Source organism: Lepidochelys kempii, chromosome 6 (assembly GCF_965140265.1).
Source record: "Lepidochelys kempii isolate rLepKem1 chromosome 6, rLepKem1.hap2, whole genome shotgun sequence".
NCBI lineage: Eukaryota > Metazoa > Chordata > Testudines > Cheloniidae > Lepidochelys > Lepidochelys kempii.
Genome location: NC_133261.1, coordinates 10,281,373 through 10,297,029, shown reverse-complemented (window position 1 = coordinate 10,297,029; position 15,657 = coordinate 10,281,373). Strand labels below are relative to the sequence as shown.

Below are 15,657 nucleotides of genomic sequence, written 5' to 3'. Positions count from 1 at the left end.
AGGGGATTGGCTGGCTCGGGGGGGTGGGGAACGGGACCTGGGGCCTTTCCCCTCTAAAGGGCACTGGCTGTGATCCGGCCCTGGGCTAGGGGATTGGCTGGCTCGGGGGGGTGGGGAACGGGACCTGGGGCCTTTCCCCTTTAGGGGGTGCCGGCTGTGATCCGGCCCTGGGCTAGGGGATTGGCTGGCTCGGGGGGGTGGGGAACGGGACCTGGGGCCTTTCCCCTTTAGGGGGTGCCGGCTGTGATCCGGCCCTGGGCTAGGGGATTGGCTGGCTCGGGGGGGTGGGGAACGGGACCTGGGGCCTTTCCCCTCTAGGGGGTGCTGGCTCCGATCCGGCCCTGGGCTAGGGGATTGGCTGGCTCGGGGGGGGGGGGGGGGACCGGGACCTGGGGCCTTTCCCCTCTAGGGGGTGCTGGCTCCGATCCGGCCCTGGGCTAGGGGATTGGCTGGCTCGGGGGGGTGGGGAACGGGACCTGGGGCCTTTCCCCTCTAGGGGGTGCTGGCTCCGATCCGGCCCTGGGCTTGGGGATTGGCTGGCTCAGGGGGATGGAGAATGCCTGGGGCCTTTCCCCTCTACGGGGCGCTGGCTGTGATCCGGCCCTGGGCTAGGGGATTGGCTGGCTCTGGGGGGTGAGGAATGGGACCCGGGGCCTTTCCCCTCTAGGGGGCGCCAGCTCCCTCCCAGAAAAGCAAACACTGGCTGGAGTTTCCCATTCATTTATTTGTCTATTGCTTTCCCTCCACGCTCTTCCCAGCCTGAGTTTCATGGGGGGTACCTGGTGGGAGGCTGGGCTGGGGGGTCGGTGAGAGGTTGGGGGCCATGCTGTCCCCCTCCCATTTCCACCCTCTTCCTGTGGTCGCAGCACTGGGTTTGGGCGGGAGGGGAGCCCCCAGAGAATACCTTGGGGGTGGGGGAAGGGGTGTACACAAGCCGCTCATTGACAGCTGAGGTGCACAGTGCCGGGGGGGGAGGGGGACGATGGCATAGGGCAGAGGGGACCCCACCACAGGGAGAGGCCACATTGGACAGAGGGTGCAGTGGGGGCGGGGGTGGGGGCTACAGGAACGGGGGAAGGGAAAAAGGGTTTATTTGGCGGCAGTGGGGGGCCGAGGTGCTGTGGGTTCCCCGTGGCAGAGGCAGAAGCTGCCGTGGGTTCCCTGCGGTGGGGCTCAGACCCGGGGGAGGGGCTCCGCATGGCAGAGGTGGGGGTGCGGGCAGTGGCTCAGGCGTAATAGCCCCACAGGAAGAGGGCGACGGCCATCATGGCGATGGCGTTGAGGTTGACGACCCGGCTCCAGGTTGGCTGCTCCGTGATGTCCGGCAGTGTCTCCTCGGCCTCCTTGTCCACACCTGGCTCCGGCACCTGCTGCGCCGCGCCCCCCAGGCTGCAGAGCCAGGCTACGCAGCGCCCCACGCAGCCCTGGGGCTGACCTACTGGGGGGCCTGGTGCAAGAAAGAATGTGAACAGCGCCCCCTGCTGAGCCCCCTGCCCGCCCCCTGCAGCCCGGCGTCCCCTGCTGAGCCCTTGTCTGCTCCCTGCAGCCCAGCGCCCCCTGCTGAGCCCTTGTCTGCTCCCTGCAGCCCAGCGCCCCCTGCTGAGCCCCCCTCCCACTCCCTGCAGCCTGGCGCCCCCTGCTGAGCCCCCCTCCCGCTCCCTGCAGCCCGGTGTCCCCTGCTGAGCCCTTGTCTGCTCCCTGCAGCCCAGCGCCCCCTGCTGAGCCCCCCTCCCGCTCCCTGCAGCACTGCGCCCCCTGCTGAGCCCCCCGCCTGTCCCCTGCAGCCCGGCGTCCCCTGCTGAGCCCTTGCCTGCTCCCTGCAGCCCGGTGCCCCCTGCTGAGCCCCCCTCCCGCTCCCTGCAGCCCAGCGCCCCCTGCTGAGCCCCCCTCCCACTCCCTGCAGCCCGGCGCCCCCTGCTGAGCCCCCCTCCCGCTCCCTGCAGCACTGCGCCCCCTGCTGAGCCCCCCGCCTGTCCCCTGCAGCCCGGCGCCCCCTACTGAGCCCCCCTCCTGCTCCCTGCAGCCCGGCATCCCCTGCTGAGCCCTTGTCTGCTCCCTGCAGCCCAGCGCCCCCTGCTGAGCCCCCCTCCCGCTCCCTGCAGCCCAGCGCCCCCTGCTGAGCCCCCCTCCCACTCCCTGCAGCCCGGCGCCCCCTGCTGAGCCCCCCTCCTGCTCCCTGCAGCCCGGCGTCCCCTGCTGAGCCCTTGTCTGCTCCCTGCAGCCCAGCGCCCCCTACTGAGCCCCCCGTCCGCCCCCTGCAGCCCAGCGCCCCCTGCTGAGCCCCCCTCCCGCTCCCTGCAGCACTGCGCCCCCTGCTGAGCCCCCCGCCTGTCCCCTGCAGCCCGGCGTCCCCTGCTGAGCCCTTGCCTGCTCCCTGCAGCCCGGCGTCCCCTGCTGAGCCCCCCTCCCGCTCCCTGCAGCCCGGCGTCCCCTGCTGAGCCCTTGTCTGCTCCCTGCAGCCCAGCGCCCCCTACTGAGCCCCCCGTCCGCCCCCTGCAGCCCAGCGCCCCCTGCTGAGCCCCCCTCCCGCTCCCTGCAGCACTGCGCCCCCTGCTGAGCCCCCCGCCTGTCCCCTGCAGCCCGGCGTCCCCTGCTGAGCCCTTGCCTGCTCCCTGCAGCCCGGTGCCCCCTGCTGAGCCCCCCTCCCGCTCCCTGCAGCCCAGCGCCCCCTGCTGAGCCCCCCTCCCACTCCCTGCAGCCCGGCGTCCCCTGCTGAGCCCTTGTCTGCTCCCTGCAGCCCAGCGCCCCCTACTGAGCCCCCCGTCCGCCCCCTGCAGCACTGCGCCCCCTGCTGAGCCCCCCGCCTGCCCCCTGCAGCGTGACGCCCCCTGCTGAGCCCCCCGCCCACCCCCTGCAGCCCAGAGTCCTCTAGAGCCCCACCTTCCACCTCCAGCACGTGCTCCACAGCCCCATTCACGGCCACTCCTTGCTGCCGCCTCATTTCTTGCCTCCTCCTCCTCTCCTCCTTCTCCTCCTCCTCCACGTCCAGGTCCACGCGCTCCTCCTTGCTGTGCCGCAGGCTGAACACCAGCCGGTGTAGCTGGGGATGGGGGGTTGCAGGGTGAGCACGCTGCACTGGGGTGCCTGGGTCCCATTCCTCGTCCTGCTCCCTCCCCCTAGGGGGGAGAGCCCTGTGCTGCTGTCCCGGACACCTGGGTCCCTTTTCCCCACTTTGTCTCTTCCACTAGGGGCGAGCACCCTGTGGTCCTGTCCTGCATTCTTCCCCACCCTGGTCTCTCTCTTCTAGGGTGAGCGCCCTGTGCAGCTGTCCCGGACGCCTGGCTCCCATCCCCCTTCCCCACTCCCAAGGGCTACTCACGTGCTTGTCAGGGATGGGTGGGGTGCAAAGCGATACCCCCACCACCAGGGCGACGCTGGCCAGGAAGAGGATGATGGCGAAGTACAGGTAGTGGACCCCGCAGACGAGGCGGGGGCAGGCACTGGGGAAGGTGCAGCTGCCAGTGCCATAGGCGAATTCAGGCAGCAGACGGGCCAGGCCCATCAGCAGCCCCCCGACCAGCCCCCAGAACGCGCCCTGTGTGGAGAAAGGCGGGGGGAGGGGGGTGTCACCTGGGCTTCTGAGTCCTCGCTCCCTCATCCTCCCACGGCGGGGATGCGCATTCCCCACCCCCTCCACCCTCCCCTGGTCTCCCGCTCCCCGGACGCCTGGGTCCCCCCCCCCCCCCGTCCGTCCGCCCTGTGCCCGACACTTGGGTCCCCCACACCCTCCATGCCACCCCTCCCCCATCCTTCCACTGCCTAGACACTGGGTTCCCCCCACTCCTCCCCACTGCCTGGAAGCCTGGGTCCCTCTCTCCCTCCCTCCTTCTGCTGCCTGCTGTGGACACCGGCAGACCGGGTGTCAGCTCGGGCCAAGGCCTCTGGAGCTCAGCTGGACACTGAGGCCCGCACAGCTGGGCCCCAGCCTCCCCCCCGTGTGTTAGCGTTGTTAAATAAGGTCGGCGGGGTTAGTGTGTAGACTTGCGGAAGCATTTGTACATTGCTGTGTAAACGTCTGGGGTCGGGCTGGAGCCCGGGCTCTGGGACCCTCTGACCCCGCAGGCTCCTAGACCCTGGCCCGCGCCCGGCCGTGTACACAGCAACAAAACAGCCCCGCAGCCCAAAGCTGAGTGGGCCAGACTCAGAGACACCAGACAGCCCAATGCGGAGCATCAGAGGAAGAGGAGATGCCCATGAGGCCTTGTCCCGCCAGCTTAAATTCTGGGGGAAGGGAATAAAAACCCCTGCCAGGAAGAATGGCCCCTTCTCGCCATCCCCGGTCACCTGGGTCCCTCGGCTCCCCCACCCTTGACCCCTCCTCCCCATCTCCAGATACCTGGGTTCCCCACTCCGCCGGCCCCTTCTCACCATCCCCGGACACCTGGGTCCCTCCCTCCCCCTCCCCGGTCCATCTCCGAATGCCTGGGTCCCCTGGCACTCACGGGCTCGTTGACCCTCTTAACGAACAGGGCGAGGAAGAAGACGGCGGCGATGGGTGGCGCCAGGTAGCTGGCGATGGACTGGATGTAATCGAAGAGCTGCCCACTCTGCGCTGCCTGCACCACTGGGATCCAGGCAATGCTGATGGCCACCATGCACAAGATCCACACCCTGCCCAGAGACCAGGGTGAGGGGCAGGGGCATGGCTGGGCCCACAGGGAGCTCAGAGGCACAGCCCTCCCCGCAGCACAGTGCCCCGAGCCCACCCTCACCTGCCCACAATCAGCAGCTCCTTGCTCCTGGCCCGGGGCCGCAGGCGGTTGTAGATGTCCATGGTGAATAGGGTGCTGCTGCTATTGAAGATGGAGGCCAGGGAGCTCATCAGGGCGGCCAGCATCACGGCCAGCATCAACCCCCGCAGACCTGTAGGGGGCGACAGAGAGTCATATGGCCCCTGCCCTGCAGCCCAGCGCCCCCTGCCGAGCCCCCCGCCCGCTCCCTGCAGCCCAGCGCCCCCTGCCGAGCCCCCGCCCGCTCCCTGCAGCCCAGCGCCCCCTGCCGAGCCCCCGCCCCCTCCCTGCAGCCCAGCGCCCCCTGCCGAGCCCCCGCCCGCTCCCTGCAGCCCAGCGCCCCCTGCCGAGCCCCCGCCCCCTCCCTGCAGCCCGGCGCCCCCTGCCGAGCCCCAGCCCGCTCCCTGCAGCCCGGCGCCCCCTGTCGAGCCCCCGCCCGCTCCCTGCAGCCCGGCGCCCCCTGCCGAGCCCCCCGCCCGCTCCCTGCAGCCCGGCGCCCCCTGCCGAGCCCCAGCCCGCTCCCTGCAGCCCGGCGCCCCCTGCCGAGCCCCCCGCCCGCTCCCTGCAGCCCGGCGCCCCCTGCCGAGCCCCCCGCCCGCTCCCTGCAGCCCGGCGCCCCCTGCTGAGCCCCCCCAACCCACTGCAGCACAGCGCCCCCTGCTGAGTCCCACGGCCGCTCCCTGCAGCCCGGCGCCCCGCTAGCAATGCACTAAGGCATTGGGGGCCAGCTCCAACTGCTTACCAGCAGGCATGAGCGTCACCACCAGCTTGGGGTAGGCGATGTTGGAGCAGCCGACTTCAGTGCCACAGATCCGCTTGCAGTCCTCTGGCACCACGCAGGCCACCTCGTCTGGGGAGAAAACGGGGTCAGCTGGGCGGCCAGGCCTGGAGGCAGGGGGCTAAGACACGGGGCAGCTGGGATCCCGCCAGCAGGGGGCAGCGGTACCCAGCCGTCACTATCTCCTGGTGAGGTGAGGAGCACCGTACCTGGGTAGAGGATGCGGCTGATCATGCCTGGCATCACCATGAGGAACATGGGCAACAGCTTCAGGTACCCACAGAGGATGCAGCCGGCTTTGACGTGGGTCAGGCTCCTGCCCGCTAGGCAACGCTGCACAATCACCTGTGAACAGGGAATGCCCCCGTGGCAGGCCCCACACCCTGAGCCAGCCAGTCCCCACCCTGGGGCTGGATGGGAACCGGCGCCCCCAGAGGGGAAAGGCCCCGGGCCCCACTCCCCGCCCCCATACCTGGTCACTGCACCAGTACCAGGTGGAGATGATGGTGAGGCCGAAGATTAGCGCTGGCCAGGGGAGGTCTCCCGTCAGGGGGTCGCGGAGGAGGTGGAAGGCGTCGGGGCGGGGCTGGTAGCAGGTGGCTGAGATGTTGTACAGGGCCGGGGCTGGAGAGAGGGTCTTGCTGGGAATGGCCTCCAGGTACTTGTCAAAGAGCCCCTGGTAGCCCCCCACCTCGTGAAATGCTGCAAAGCAACCAACAGGGGTCACTGTGACCAAGAGTGACCGCGGCAGCCTGCCCCCAACATCTGGGAGAACTCGGGGCTGGAGTCACCGGGAGCCCCCACAACCAGCACCCCTTCCCTACTTCCTACAGCACCCCCTGCTGGGACTGGAGTCACCAGGAGCCCCCCCTCACCCCAGTCAGGACGCCCGCCCTGTTTCCTATAGCATCTCCTGCTGGGACTGGAGTCACCAGGAGCCCCCCCCACCCCAGTCAGGACGCCCGCCCTGCTTCCTACAGCATCTCCTGCCGGGACTGGAGTCACCGGGAGCCCCCCACAACTGGCACCCCCTCCCCACTCCCTACAGCACCCCCTGCTGGGTATGGAGGCACCGGGAGCCCCCCACAACTGGCACCCCCTCCTCACTCCCTACAGCACTCCCTGCTGGGTCTGGAGGCACCGGCGGCTTCCTTTCAGCTGCAATTCCTGCCCCTGTCCGTGGGGGAGCAGTGGGTGGATCTCACTCACCAAAGCCCATGAGGACGAAGGCTCCCCCAATGATGACGAAGGTTTGCACTGTGTCGGTGTACATCAGGGCTGCCAGCCCCCCTGGGAGAGCAACAAGGGGTGGGGTGAAACGGTGCCCACCTGCACTCCCCCCCCCCGCTCTCCAGGGCCCAGCTGGAGCAGCCCCTGGGCCCCCACCCCAGATGCATCCCCATTACCTGTCACAGTGTATATGGTGGTAATTACAAGCAGGGCAATGACAGCGACATAGATATTCCAGCCCAGAGCCTGCTGGATAAAAACAGCCCCCGAGAACATGTCCACCTACGGGGGGGCGATACAGGATGGGGGGGTCTCAGCATTGGGCCAATGTACACAGCACCCCCTGCTGGGAGAAGCCAGGAACACCACCCACAGCCGGTGCTCCTGCCCACCCCCTGGAAGAGGATTAATTACGTACTGAGATTTTAGTGAAGATGTAGAGAAAGAGGGACAGGATGGACAGATAGATCCGGATTCGCCGGCCCCCAAATCGCTTCTTCAGATACTGGGGCATCGTGATCACCTGCAGGTAAAGGGAGAACAGAATGGAACCCAGGTGTCCTGGCTCCCAGCCCCCAATGCTCTAACCCACCAGACCCCGCTGCCCTCCCCTCCCAGAGCTGAGGATAAAACCCCGGAGTCCTGGCTCCCAGCCCCCCGGTCTAACCCACGAGACCCCACTCCTCTCCCAGAGTTGGGATAGAACCCAGGAGTCCTGGCTTCCAGCCACCGTTGCTCTAACCCACTAGACCCCACTGCCCTCCCCTCCTGGAGCTGAGGATAAAACCCCGGAGTCCTGGCTCCCAGCCCCCGGCTCTAACCCACCAGAGCCCACTCCTCTCCCAGGATTGGGATAGAACCCAGGAGTCCTGGCTCCCAGCCACCCCAGCCTATACCCAGTGTGATGCTCACCCCGGCAGTGAGGTAGACAGGTACGAAGAGCCATCCCAGGAGGAGAACCACGAAGAGAGCCTGGCAGGGAGAGAGGAGAGGGGTCAGGGAGGGGCAGTGGGGTCAGGGAGGGGGTGATGGGGGGGGAGGGAGTTCTGGGCACTCGAAATCACTTACATTCCACTCGAAGCCGGCCACAGCCAGGCCACTGGCGGCACCGGTGCCAGCCAGCCCCACGAAGTGCCCACTGCCGATGTTGCTGGCAAAGAGAGACGCGCCCACCTGCAGCATAGCCGGAGGGAGAGGGACTGGGCTATGGATAGGTGCACGGAGCACTGCCCCTAACCCCAACCCCCTGCCCCTGGGCACTGCCCCTAACCCCAACCCCCTGCCCCCGGGCACTGCCCCAAACCCCAACCCCCTGCCCCCTGCCCCTAACCCCAACCCCCTGCCCCCGGGCACTGCCCCAAACCCCAACCCCCTGCCCCCTGCCCCTAACCCCAACCCCCTGCCCCCGGGCACTGCCCCAAACCCCAACCCCCTGACCCCGGGCACTGCCCCTAACCCCAACCCCCTGCCCCCGGGCACTGCCCCTAACGCCAACCCCCTGCCCCCGGGCACTGCCCCTAACCCCAACCCCCTGCCCCAGGCACTGCCCCTAACCCCAACCCCCTGCCCCCAGGCACTGCCCCTAATGCCAACCCCCTGCCCCGGGCACTGCCCCTAACCCCAACCCCCTGCCCCCAGGCACTGCCCCTAATGCCAACCCCCTGCCCCCAGGCACTGCCCCTAACCCCAACCCCCTGCCCCGGGCACTGCCCCTAACCCCAACCCCCTGCCCCCAGGCACTGCCCCTAATGCCAACCCCCTGCCCCCGGGCACTGCACCTAACCCCAACCCCCTGCCCCCGGGCACTGCCCCTAATGCCAACCCCCTGCCCCCGGGCACTGCCCCTAAGCCCAAGCCCCTGCCCCTGGGCAGTGCCCCTAAAGCCAGCCCCTGCCCCCGGGCACTGCCCCTAACCCCAATCCCCTGCCCCCAGGCACTGCCCCTAACGCCAACCCCCTGCCCCGGGCACTGCCCCTAACCCCAACCCCCTGCCCCCAGGCACTGCCCCTAATGCCAACCCCCTGCCCCCGGGCACTGCCCCTAACCCCAACCCCCTGCCCCGGGCACTGCCCCTAACCCCAACCCCCTGCCCCCGGGCACTGCCCCTAAAGCCAGCCCCTGCCCCCGGGCACTGCCCCTAACCCCAACCCCCTGCCCCTGGGCACTGCCCCTAAAGCAAGCCCCTGCCCCTGGGCACTGCCCCTAATGCCAACCCCCTGCCCCCGGGCTCTGCCCCTAACCCCAACCCCCTGCCCCGGGCACTGCCACTAACGCCAACCCCTGCCCCGGGCAATGCCCCTAATGCCAACCCCCTGCACCCGGGCACTGCCCCTAACCCCAACCCCCTGCCTCGGGCACTGCCCCTAACACCACCCCCTGCCCCGGGTACTGCCCCTAACGCCAACCCCCTGCCCCGGGCACTGCCCCTAACGCCAACCCCCTGCCCCGGGCACTGCCCCTAATGCCAACCCCCTGCCCCGGGCACTGCCCCTAATGCCAGCCCCCTGCCCCTGGGCACTGCCCCTAACCCCAACCCCCTGCCCCGGGCACTGCCCCTAACCCCAACCCCCTGCCCCCGGGCACTGCACCAACCCCAACCTCCTGCCCCTGGGCACTGCCCCTAATGCCAACCCCCTGCCCCGGGCACTGCCCCTAAAGCCAGCCCCTGCCCCCGGGCACTGCCCCTAACCCCAACCGCCTGCCCCCGGGCACTGCCCCTAACCCCAACCCCCTGCCCCTGGGCACTGCCCCTAATGCCAACCCCCTGCCCCTGGGCACTGCCCCTAATGCCACCCCCTGCTCCCGGGCACTGCCCCTAACACGAACCCCTGCCCCTGGGCACTGCCCCAATGCCAGCCCCTGCCTCTGGGCACTGCCCCTAATGCCACCCCCTGCCCCCAGGCACTGCCCCTAACGCCAACCCCCTGCCACTCAACCTCATACCCTTGCTATGGGCCCCCTGACATCAATCCCCTGCCCCGCCCCACACTGCCCCATCCTCACCCCAGTTGCTTCTAGGGTCAAGTATTAACCCTCTTCCCTAAATCCATCTCTGAATCCGTTCCCGAGATCGACGGTTAGCCCCATACGCACCCATCTATCTGTCTGTCTGTCTATCTCCCCCGCCCCCACTGCAATACTCACCGGCCCCCAGACCATGTTCCTACCAGCCAGGAAGTAACCCCCGATGGTGCTGCGGTTGGTGCGGCACATAGACTGCAGGGGCGAGAGCGGGAGGAGGGCGTTTTCATGGGCTGGATGCTGGGTTTCTCCCCCAGCTTCAGAGATACCCCGCCAGCTCTGTCTCCCTCCACGGGGTGAGCCCCCCCAGCTCTGTCTGGGGATGCCAGGCTCCGAGAAGGGCGATGGGACGGCTCAGCGGGCTGGAGCAAATCTCCTCTGGAGAGTGACTGACCTGGGGCTCAGAGATTCTCAGGCCGGCCAGGTCTGACCTCCCGGGTAGCACAGGCCAGGGAACTGCCCCAAATCGTTCCTGGCTGAACTGGGGCACCAACTTCCCAGCGATGGCGAATCAGCCACAGCCCTGGGTGAGCTGTTCCAATGGTTAATTCCCCACACTCTTAAAAACGTACCCCTTAGTTCCAGGCTGAATTTGCCTACGTCCAGCCACTGGGTCGTGTCAGACCTTCGTCCACTAAAGAGCCCCGTATTAATGATTTGTTCCCTATGGAGGTACGTACAGACTGTGATCAGCCCACCCCTTAACCTGCTCTTGGTTTCGCTAAATAGATTGAGCTCCTGGAGTCAATCACAAGGAGGCAGGAAATGCACTTTCACCCGAGGCGTGATCGGCCTTCGGAACTGCCTGCCACCAGAAGTTGTGGGGGGCCAAGATTCAAAGAGGGACTGGGTATTTCAGTGGCTGAAACTAGCCAGAGTTGGTGACACAGCTTCCTGCCGCAAGGCTTCAGGGGGGTCCCTGTTAGAGACCAGGTTGAGATGTATATTGCGGGGGGGGGTGTGTGTGTGTCACATTTTCCTTTGCTGGAGGCTGAGTTAGATGGGCCTCAGTTGTGAGCCAGCCTGGCACTGAGTGAGGAATCCCACTGCCGTGCATGTGTCTTGCCTGAGTAATTCTAGTGTGTCCCATCATTTTGGGTCTTTGCCATGTACTGCAGCAAGCTGAGGTGTCCGCGGGGGGAGGATCCAGCACTCGGGGCTGTGAGGGGATGGGGCTGGCTAGTTGGAGGGGCCGCAGTGACTTATTAAAGCCATGGGTCAACGGTCGGGGGACTTTGTGTGGCAAAGTGATGCAGGGGGCATACGCCGTACATTTCTGCTCCCTGACTAATCTGCTAAATTTACAACACCTCATTACAGGCCTCATGAGCATGGACCATGTACTTCCCAGTAATAATTAACAACCTCTTCCCCTGTCCCTGCCCAATCTGGAGCTGAGATCAAAGAGCTAAGACTATGAGAAGAGCAAAAAACCAACTGTACAGCCGGGATGAGGCCCCACCAGCCCTTCCACTGTGAGATGGGACCCTCCTGGGGTGGAGTAGAGGGAGTGATAAGCGGGAGAAGGGACAGAAATGTCATGGGAGTGGTGGAACAAGGACAGCCCCATCCAAGATCCTAGCGGTTTGGGTTCTAGGTACATCAATCATGCCAGTGACTTGTGTTCTAGGCGTGTCAATCACATGAGATTATTGGGTTCTAAGGTCTGGCTCCACAAAGGGACTTAGGCATCATGGTGCTCGGCACAGGAACGCCTAATGTTTAGGTGCTGAGAAAAATCACTGGACCAACACTGGGATCCAGAAAGCCTGAGCTAGGCGCCAGGCTCCCTATATAATGAATGGGTGCTAGGCGTGCTAGGCAGGGAGCCAGCTGAGCCAGGCAGTGGGAGATGGGAGGTCCTAAGTCCTGCCCCTCTCATGCAGTTTGCCCCCTTAGTCCAAGCTGCAGAGAGGCGCCTCGCTCTGCCAGCGGCCCAGAGCTGGGAATCCCTCTCCTGGGGTCGGGCAGCTTTGGTATCTCAGTTGTTCCTTGTGAGAATGAGTTGGGCGCCTGCCTCGCTCCCCACAAACCAGCCACAGGAGGAGGTGCCCAGCTTACGACTTCCAGCCCAGTGCTTAGAGCACTCAGCCTGGGTTGTGGAAGCTCCTGGTTCAATTCCCCCTTCTGCCTGAAGAGAAGCCACGGAGCAATAATGGGATAGTCGGACGTGCGAGCTCCCTTGGTCTCTCCTGGTTCAGCTTCTCCTCCGTGGTGGCTTTAAAGAACAAGAGTCCCTGGGCCAGAGAGACAGCAGGCCAGAGCTTGAGAAGAACTCTGTGGGCTGGTGCTTGGGACATCCAGCTGGGAGGTGGGAGACTCCTGGGGCCAGTCCCCTGGCTGTACCCACTCCTTCACTGAGGCACTGTGGAACAGCTGTACCAGGAGGGACTGAGGGGGTCCCACATCAGCATAGCCCAGTGGGTAGCATGAATGCGTGTCCTCCTGGACACCCAGAGGGAGGCAGCAGCTCATGTGCCCCGAGGCAGAAACTCCGGCGGGTATGAAACTTCGACTACAATGACTTAGGTGTTGGGTGGGAGCCGAGTGAGAGTTTTGTGGATCTCAGGGGAGCCTAAAACTAGGACTTGGGCATCTAAGTCCTCTGTGGATGTGGGCCTCAGCCGCAGGCCCTTCTGAGCCCCACTGTTTTGTGGATGGGCTTCCCGGGCCACAGTTCAAGTTCTGGGGTCAGATTTCCAGGGTCGAGCCCTGGGCTTTGATTCTGGGATCTGCCAGCAACAGAGACATGCTAGGGTTGAGATGGAAATTCAAGTTTCAGAGACTGAGTTCCTGGGTGATGATGCTTGATTCTGGGATGGATGGATAAGTGTGGGGGGGTTCTGGAGACTGATGGATAGAGGGGTGTGTATGGAGATAGGTAGATGTGTGTGTGTATGGGGATAGACAGCTGGCTAGAGGGGTGTGTATGGGGATGGAGAGAGGGGTGAGCAGCGGGATGGATGGGTGGACAGAGGGTTGTGTAGCTGGATAAAGAGCGGGCTCTGCTTGGGGCTGGATGGATAGAAGGTTGGGTATTAGGGTGGATAGATAGGTAGGGAGGTGCCTATGGAGTCTGATAAAGGGATAGAGAGAGAGGTGTGTACGGGGAGGGATGAATGGATAGACAGAGGGGTGTGTATGGGGATGGCTAGAAAGAGGGGTATGTTTGGGGAATGAAGGATGGATGGGGTGTGTGTATGGGGATGGATAGAGGGATAGAAAGCGAGGAGTGTATGGGAAAGGATGGATGGACAGCTAGAGAGAGGGGTGTATATGGGAATGGCTGGATGGGGGGATAGATAGCAGGGTGCATATGGGGATGGGGGATAGATAGAGAGTGTTTATGGGGATGGGTGGATAGATAGCAAGGTGTGTATGTGGATGAGTGGATGGATGGATAGATAGAGGGGTGTATATGGGGATGGGGGATAGATAGAGGGGTGTATATGGGGATGGGTGGATAGATGGCTGGATAGCAGGGTGTATATGGGGATGTCCTTGACTCAAGTTTTGGGTCTAATTTTGGGGTGGTCAGTTCTCGTTCTCCGCCTGGTGGTTCTGGGTCCCAGAAGAGTGGCTCAGGTCTCTACCCTGTGCAATTTCTACCCCTGGTGCCCAGTGTTGGGGGGTGGGAGAGAGGGGACTGGGGCAAAGGGCTGTGTCCCCAGCTCACCTACCCAGAGCCCTACGCAGATGACCAGGACGAAGTAGCCCACGATGACGCTGATGTCGGCCGGGTTGTTGATGACGGCCCTGGACTGTGGCACCCCCTCCATACTGTTGCGGTCTCTCTCCCTGAACCGAAATGACACCTCCTGGAAGGGTCCCCAGGGGCCAGCGGGGATGGTTAATAGCAAACTTGGTCATGGGGCTGGATCTGTGATTAACCAACCCAGAGACGGCGGGGAGGGGGGAAGTAGACTAGAATGAAGGAATCCTGACTCCCAGTCCCGCCCTGAGTTGGGGACAGAACGCAGGAGTCCTGATTCCAGACCCATTGTTGGGCCAGGCACTGGCTCTGGGTTGAGTCACCATGTGCCAGTGGCTAGTATCAGAGCAGGGGTGTCTCTAGAGTGCGATTAGCCTTGTCCCTCCTCCTTCCCTTGCCGTCTCTGCCCCACCGTTCCCTGGTAGCTGGGTGGAGCAGAGCCCATGTTCTGAGCCAGCTGAAGTGTTCTCCAAGGAGAAGCAGAGTGAGGCTGAGCTGAGCCAGGCAGAAACGTGCACTGCTGGTGAGTGCCCCCTACTACCCTGTGCTTCCTAGGGGATGGGGAGGAGGCTTCTGCCATGGGAGGGTTGTCACAGGGGAGGGGGCAAAGGGGGAGTCAGGCAAGGAGGGCTCCAGAAGATTGATTTAGCTTTCCTTCCATCCATCCTCATGCTGAGCCACCTACATGTCTATCCATCACTCTACACCCTCCTCTAGGTATGTATCTATGCCCCTCATTAACCCAACTATCTATCTATCCCTCCATCCCTCTAAGAGCCAACTACCTGTCCATCCCTCCACATCGCCAATTACCCATTCCTCCATCAATCTTCAGAGCCAACTACCCATCCCTCCACCCCTCCATCACCCTATGGAGCCAACTATCCATATCTCCATCAATCTTCAGAGACAACTACCCATCCCTCCATACCCCTACAGACCCAACTATCCATCCCCCTCTGGATCCAACTACCCATCCCTCCATCACCCGAGAGACCCAATTATCCATCCCTCCATCACCCTTCAGACCCAACTACCCATCCCTCCATCACCCTACAGAGCCAACTACCCATCCCGCTGTGGGACCAACTACCCATCCATGCGTCCCTCCATCCATCCTTCTATGGACCCAGCTATCCCTCCCTCCATTCCCCTGTGGATCCAACAACCTATCCTTCCCTCCCTCCCTCACCATATGGACCCATCTACCTAATTATCCTTTCCTCCACCCCCCATGGACCCTATTACCCATCTTTCCAACCTCCTACGGATCAACTACCTAACCCTCCATCCCCCTATGGGCCCAACTACCCATCCCTCCATTTCCCTATGGACTCAATGATCTAACCCTCCATCTCCCTATGGACCCAACTACTCAAAAATCCATCCCTCCAAGCCTCTACAAACCCAGCTACTCACCCACCCACCCATCCCTATATCCCCTACCTACTCACCCACACATCCTTCCATCTCTTCATCTCTGTGATGGGGTGTTGTTAGCCGACGGCCAAGGATGTTTGGTGAGGTGCCAGCTATGCCCGTTTATACCATCCGTGACTTTAACCGCTAGGACGCACTGTCCCTTCGCGGCAGGCAGCCCGGGCTAGGCTGACGGATGCCCCAAGGTCCTAACCACCCGTGACTTTAACTGCTAGAGCTCAGAGCTCCTTCGCAGCGGGCAGTCAATACTGACTGACAGGTGCCCCAATGGCAGCACTAAGAGCCTCTCCACACCCGTGACTTTAACTGCTAGAGCTCAGAGCTCCTTCGCAGCGGGCAGCCAGGATTGACTGACAGGTGCCCCAAGAGTTTGCCCCGTGGAGGCGGCACAACTCAACGCTAGGCTCTTAGTACTCTCACCTAATGGCCAGGCTTTAGAGCCAAAACGGCTGAGGTTCTTTAATTGTGTTGGCTGCTTTACAGTAAACCAGAGAAAACAAGTCAGGCTTATGCACAAATGGTTACCAAAATTTATTAAGCTAGATTCTAATCATGTGGTTACAAAATTGTTAGTGCCTACTTATTTAAATGTAGAGATGTTACACACACAAACAAGTTACAAAACTGAAGCCACAATCCCAAAGAAAGAAAACAAAGTATAGAGCTCTATTTCAAAATATGTGTACACTAAAGATAGGAGATCAGGTGTGGGTGCTTCTTACCCTCCTTGCATCTCTCGATTCCAG

At 63.7% G+C, this 15,657-nt stretch overlaps 1 protein-coding gene across 1 annotated transcript; it reads right to left on the bottom strand.

Moving 5' to 3' along the window:
• Positions 1-704: 704 nt before the first annotated feature.
• On the bottom strand, positions 705-14,964 carry SLC5A2 (solute carrier family 5 member 2). The gene is made up of 16 exons (XM_073350413.1): positions 14,926-14,964; positions 13,440-13,577; positions 9,883-9,954; positions 7,807-7,911; positions 7,651-7,710; positions 7,157-7,261; positions 6,915-7,020; positions 6,718-6,798; positions 5,981-6,210; positions 5,718-5,853; positions 5,473-5,580; positions 4,713-4,863; positions 4,443-4,611; positions 3,320-3,535; positions 2,881-3,040; positions 705-1,447 (listed from the first exon to the last, which is right to left on the bottom strand). Exons 1-16 carry the CDS (start codon positions 14,947-14,949, stop codon positions 1,227-1,229), a joined length of 2,082 nt encoding a protein of 693 aa, XP_073206514.1. The 5' UTR covers positions 14,950-14,964; the 3' UTR covers positions 705-1,226.
• Between the last annotated feature and the right edge of the window lie 693 nt (positions 14,965-15,657).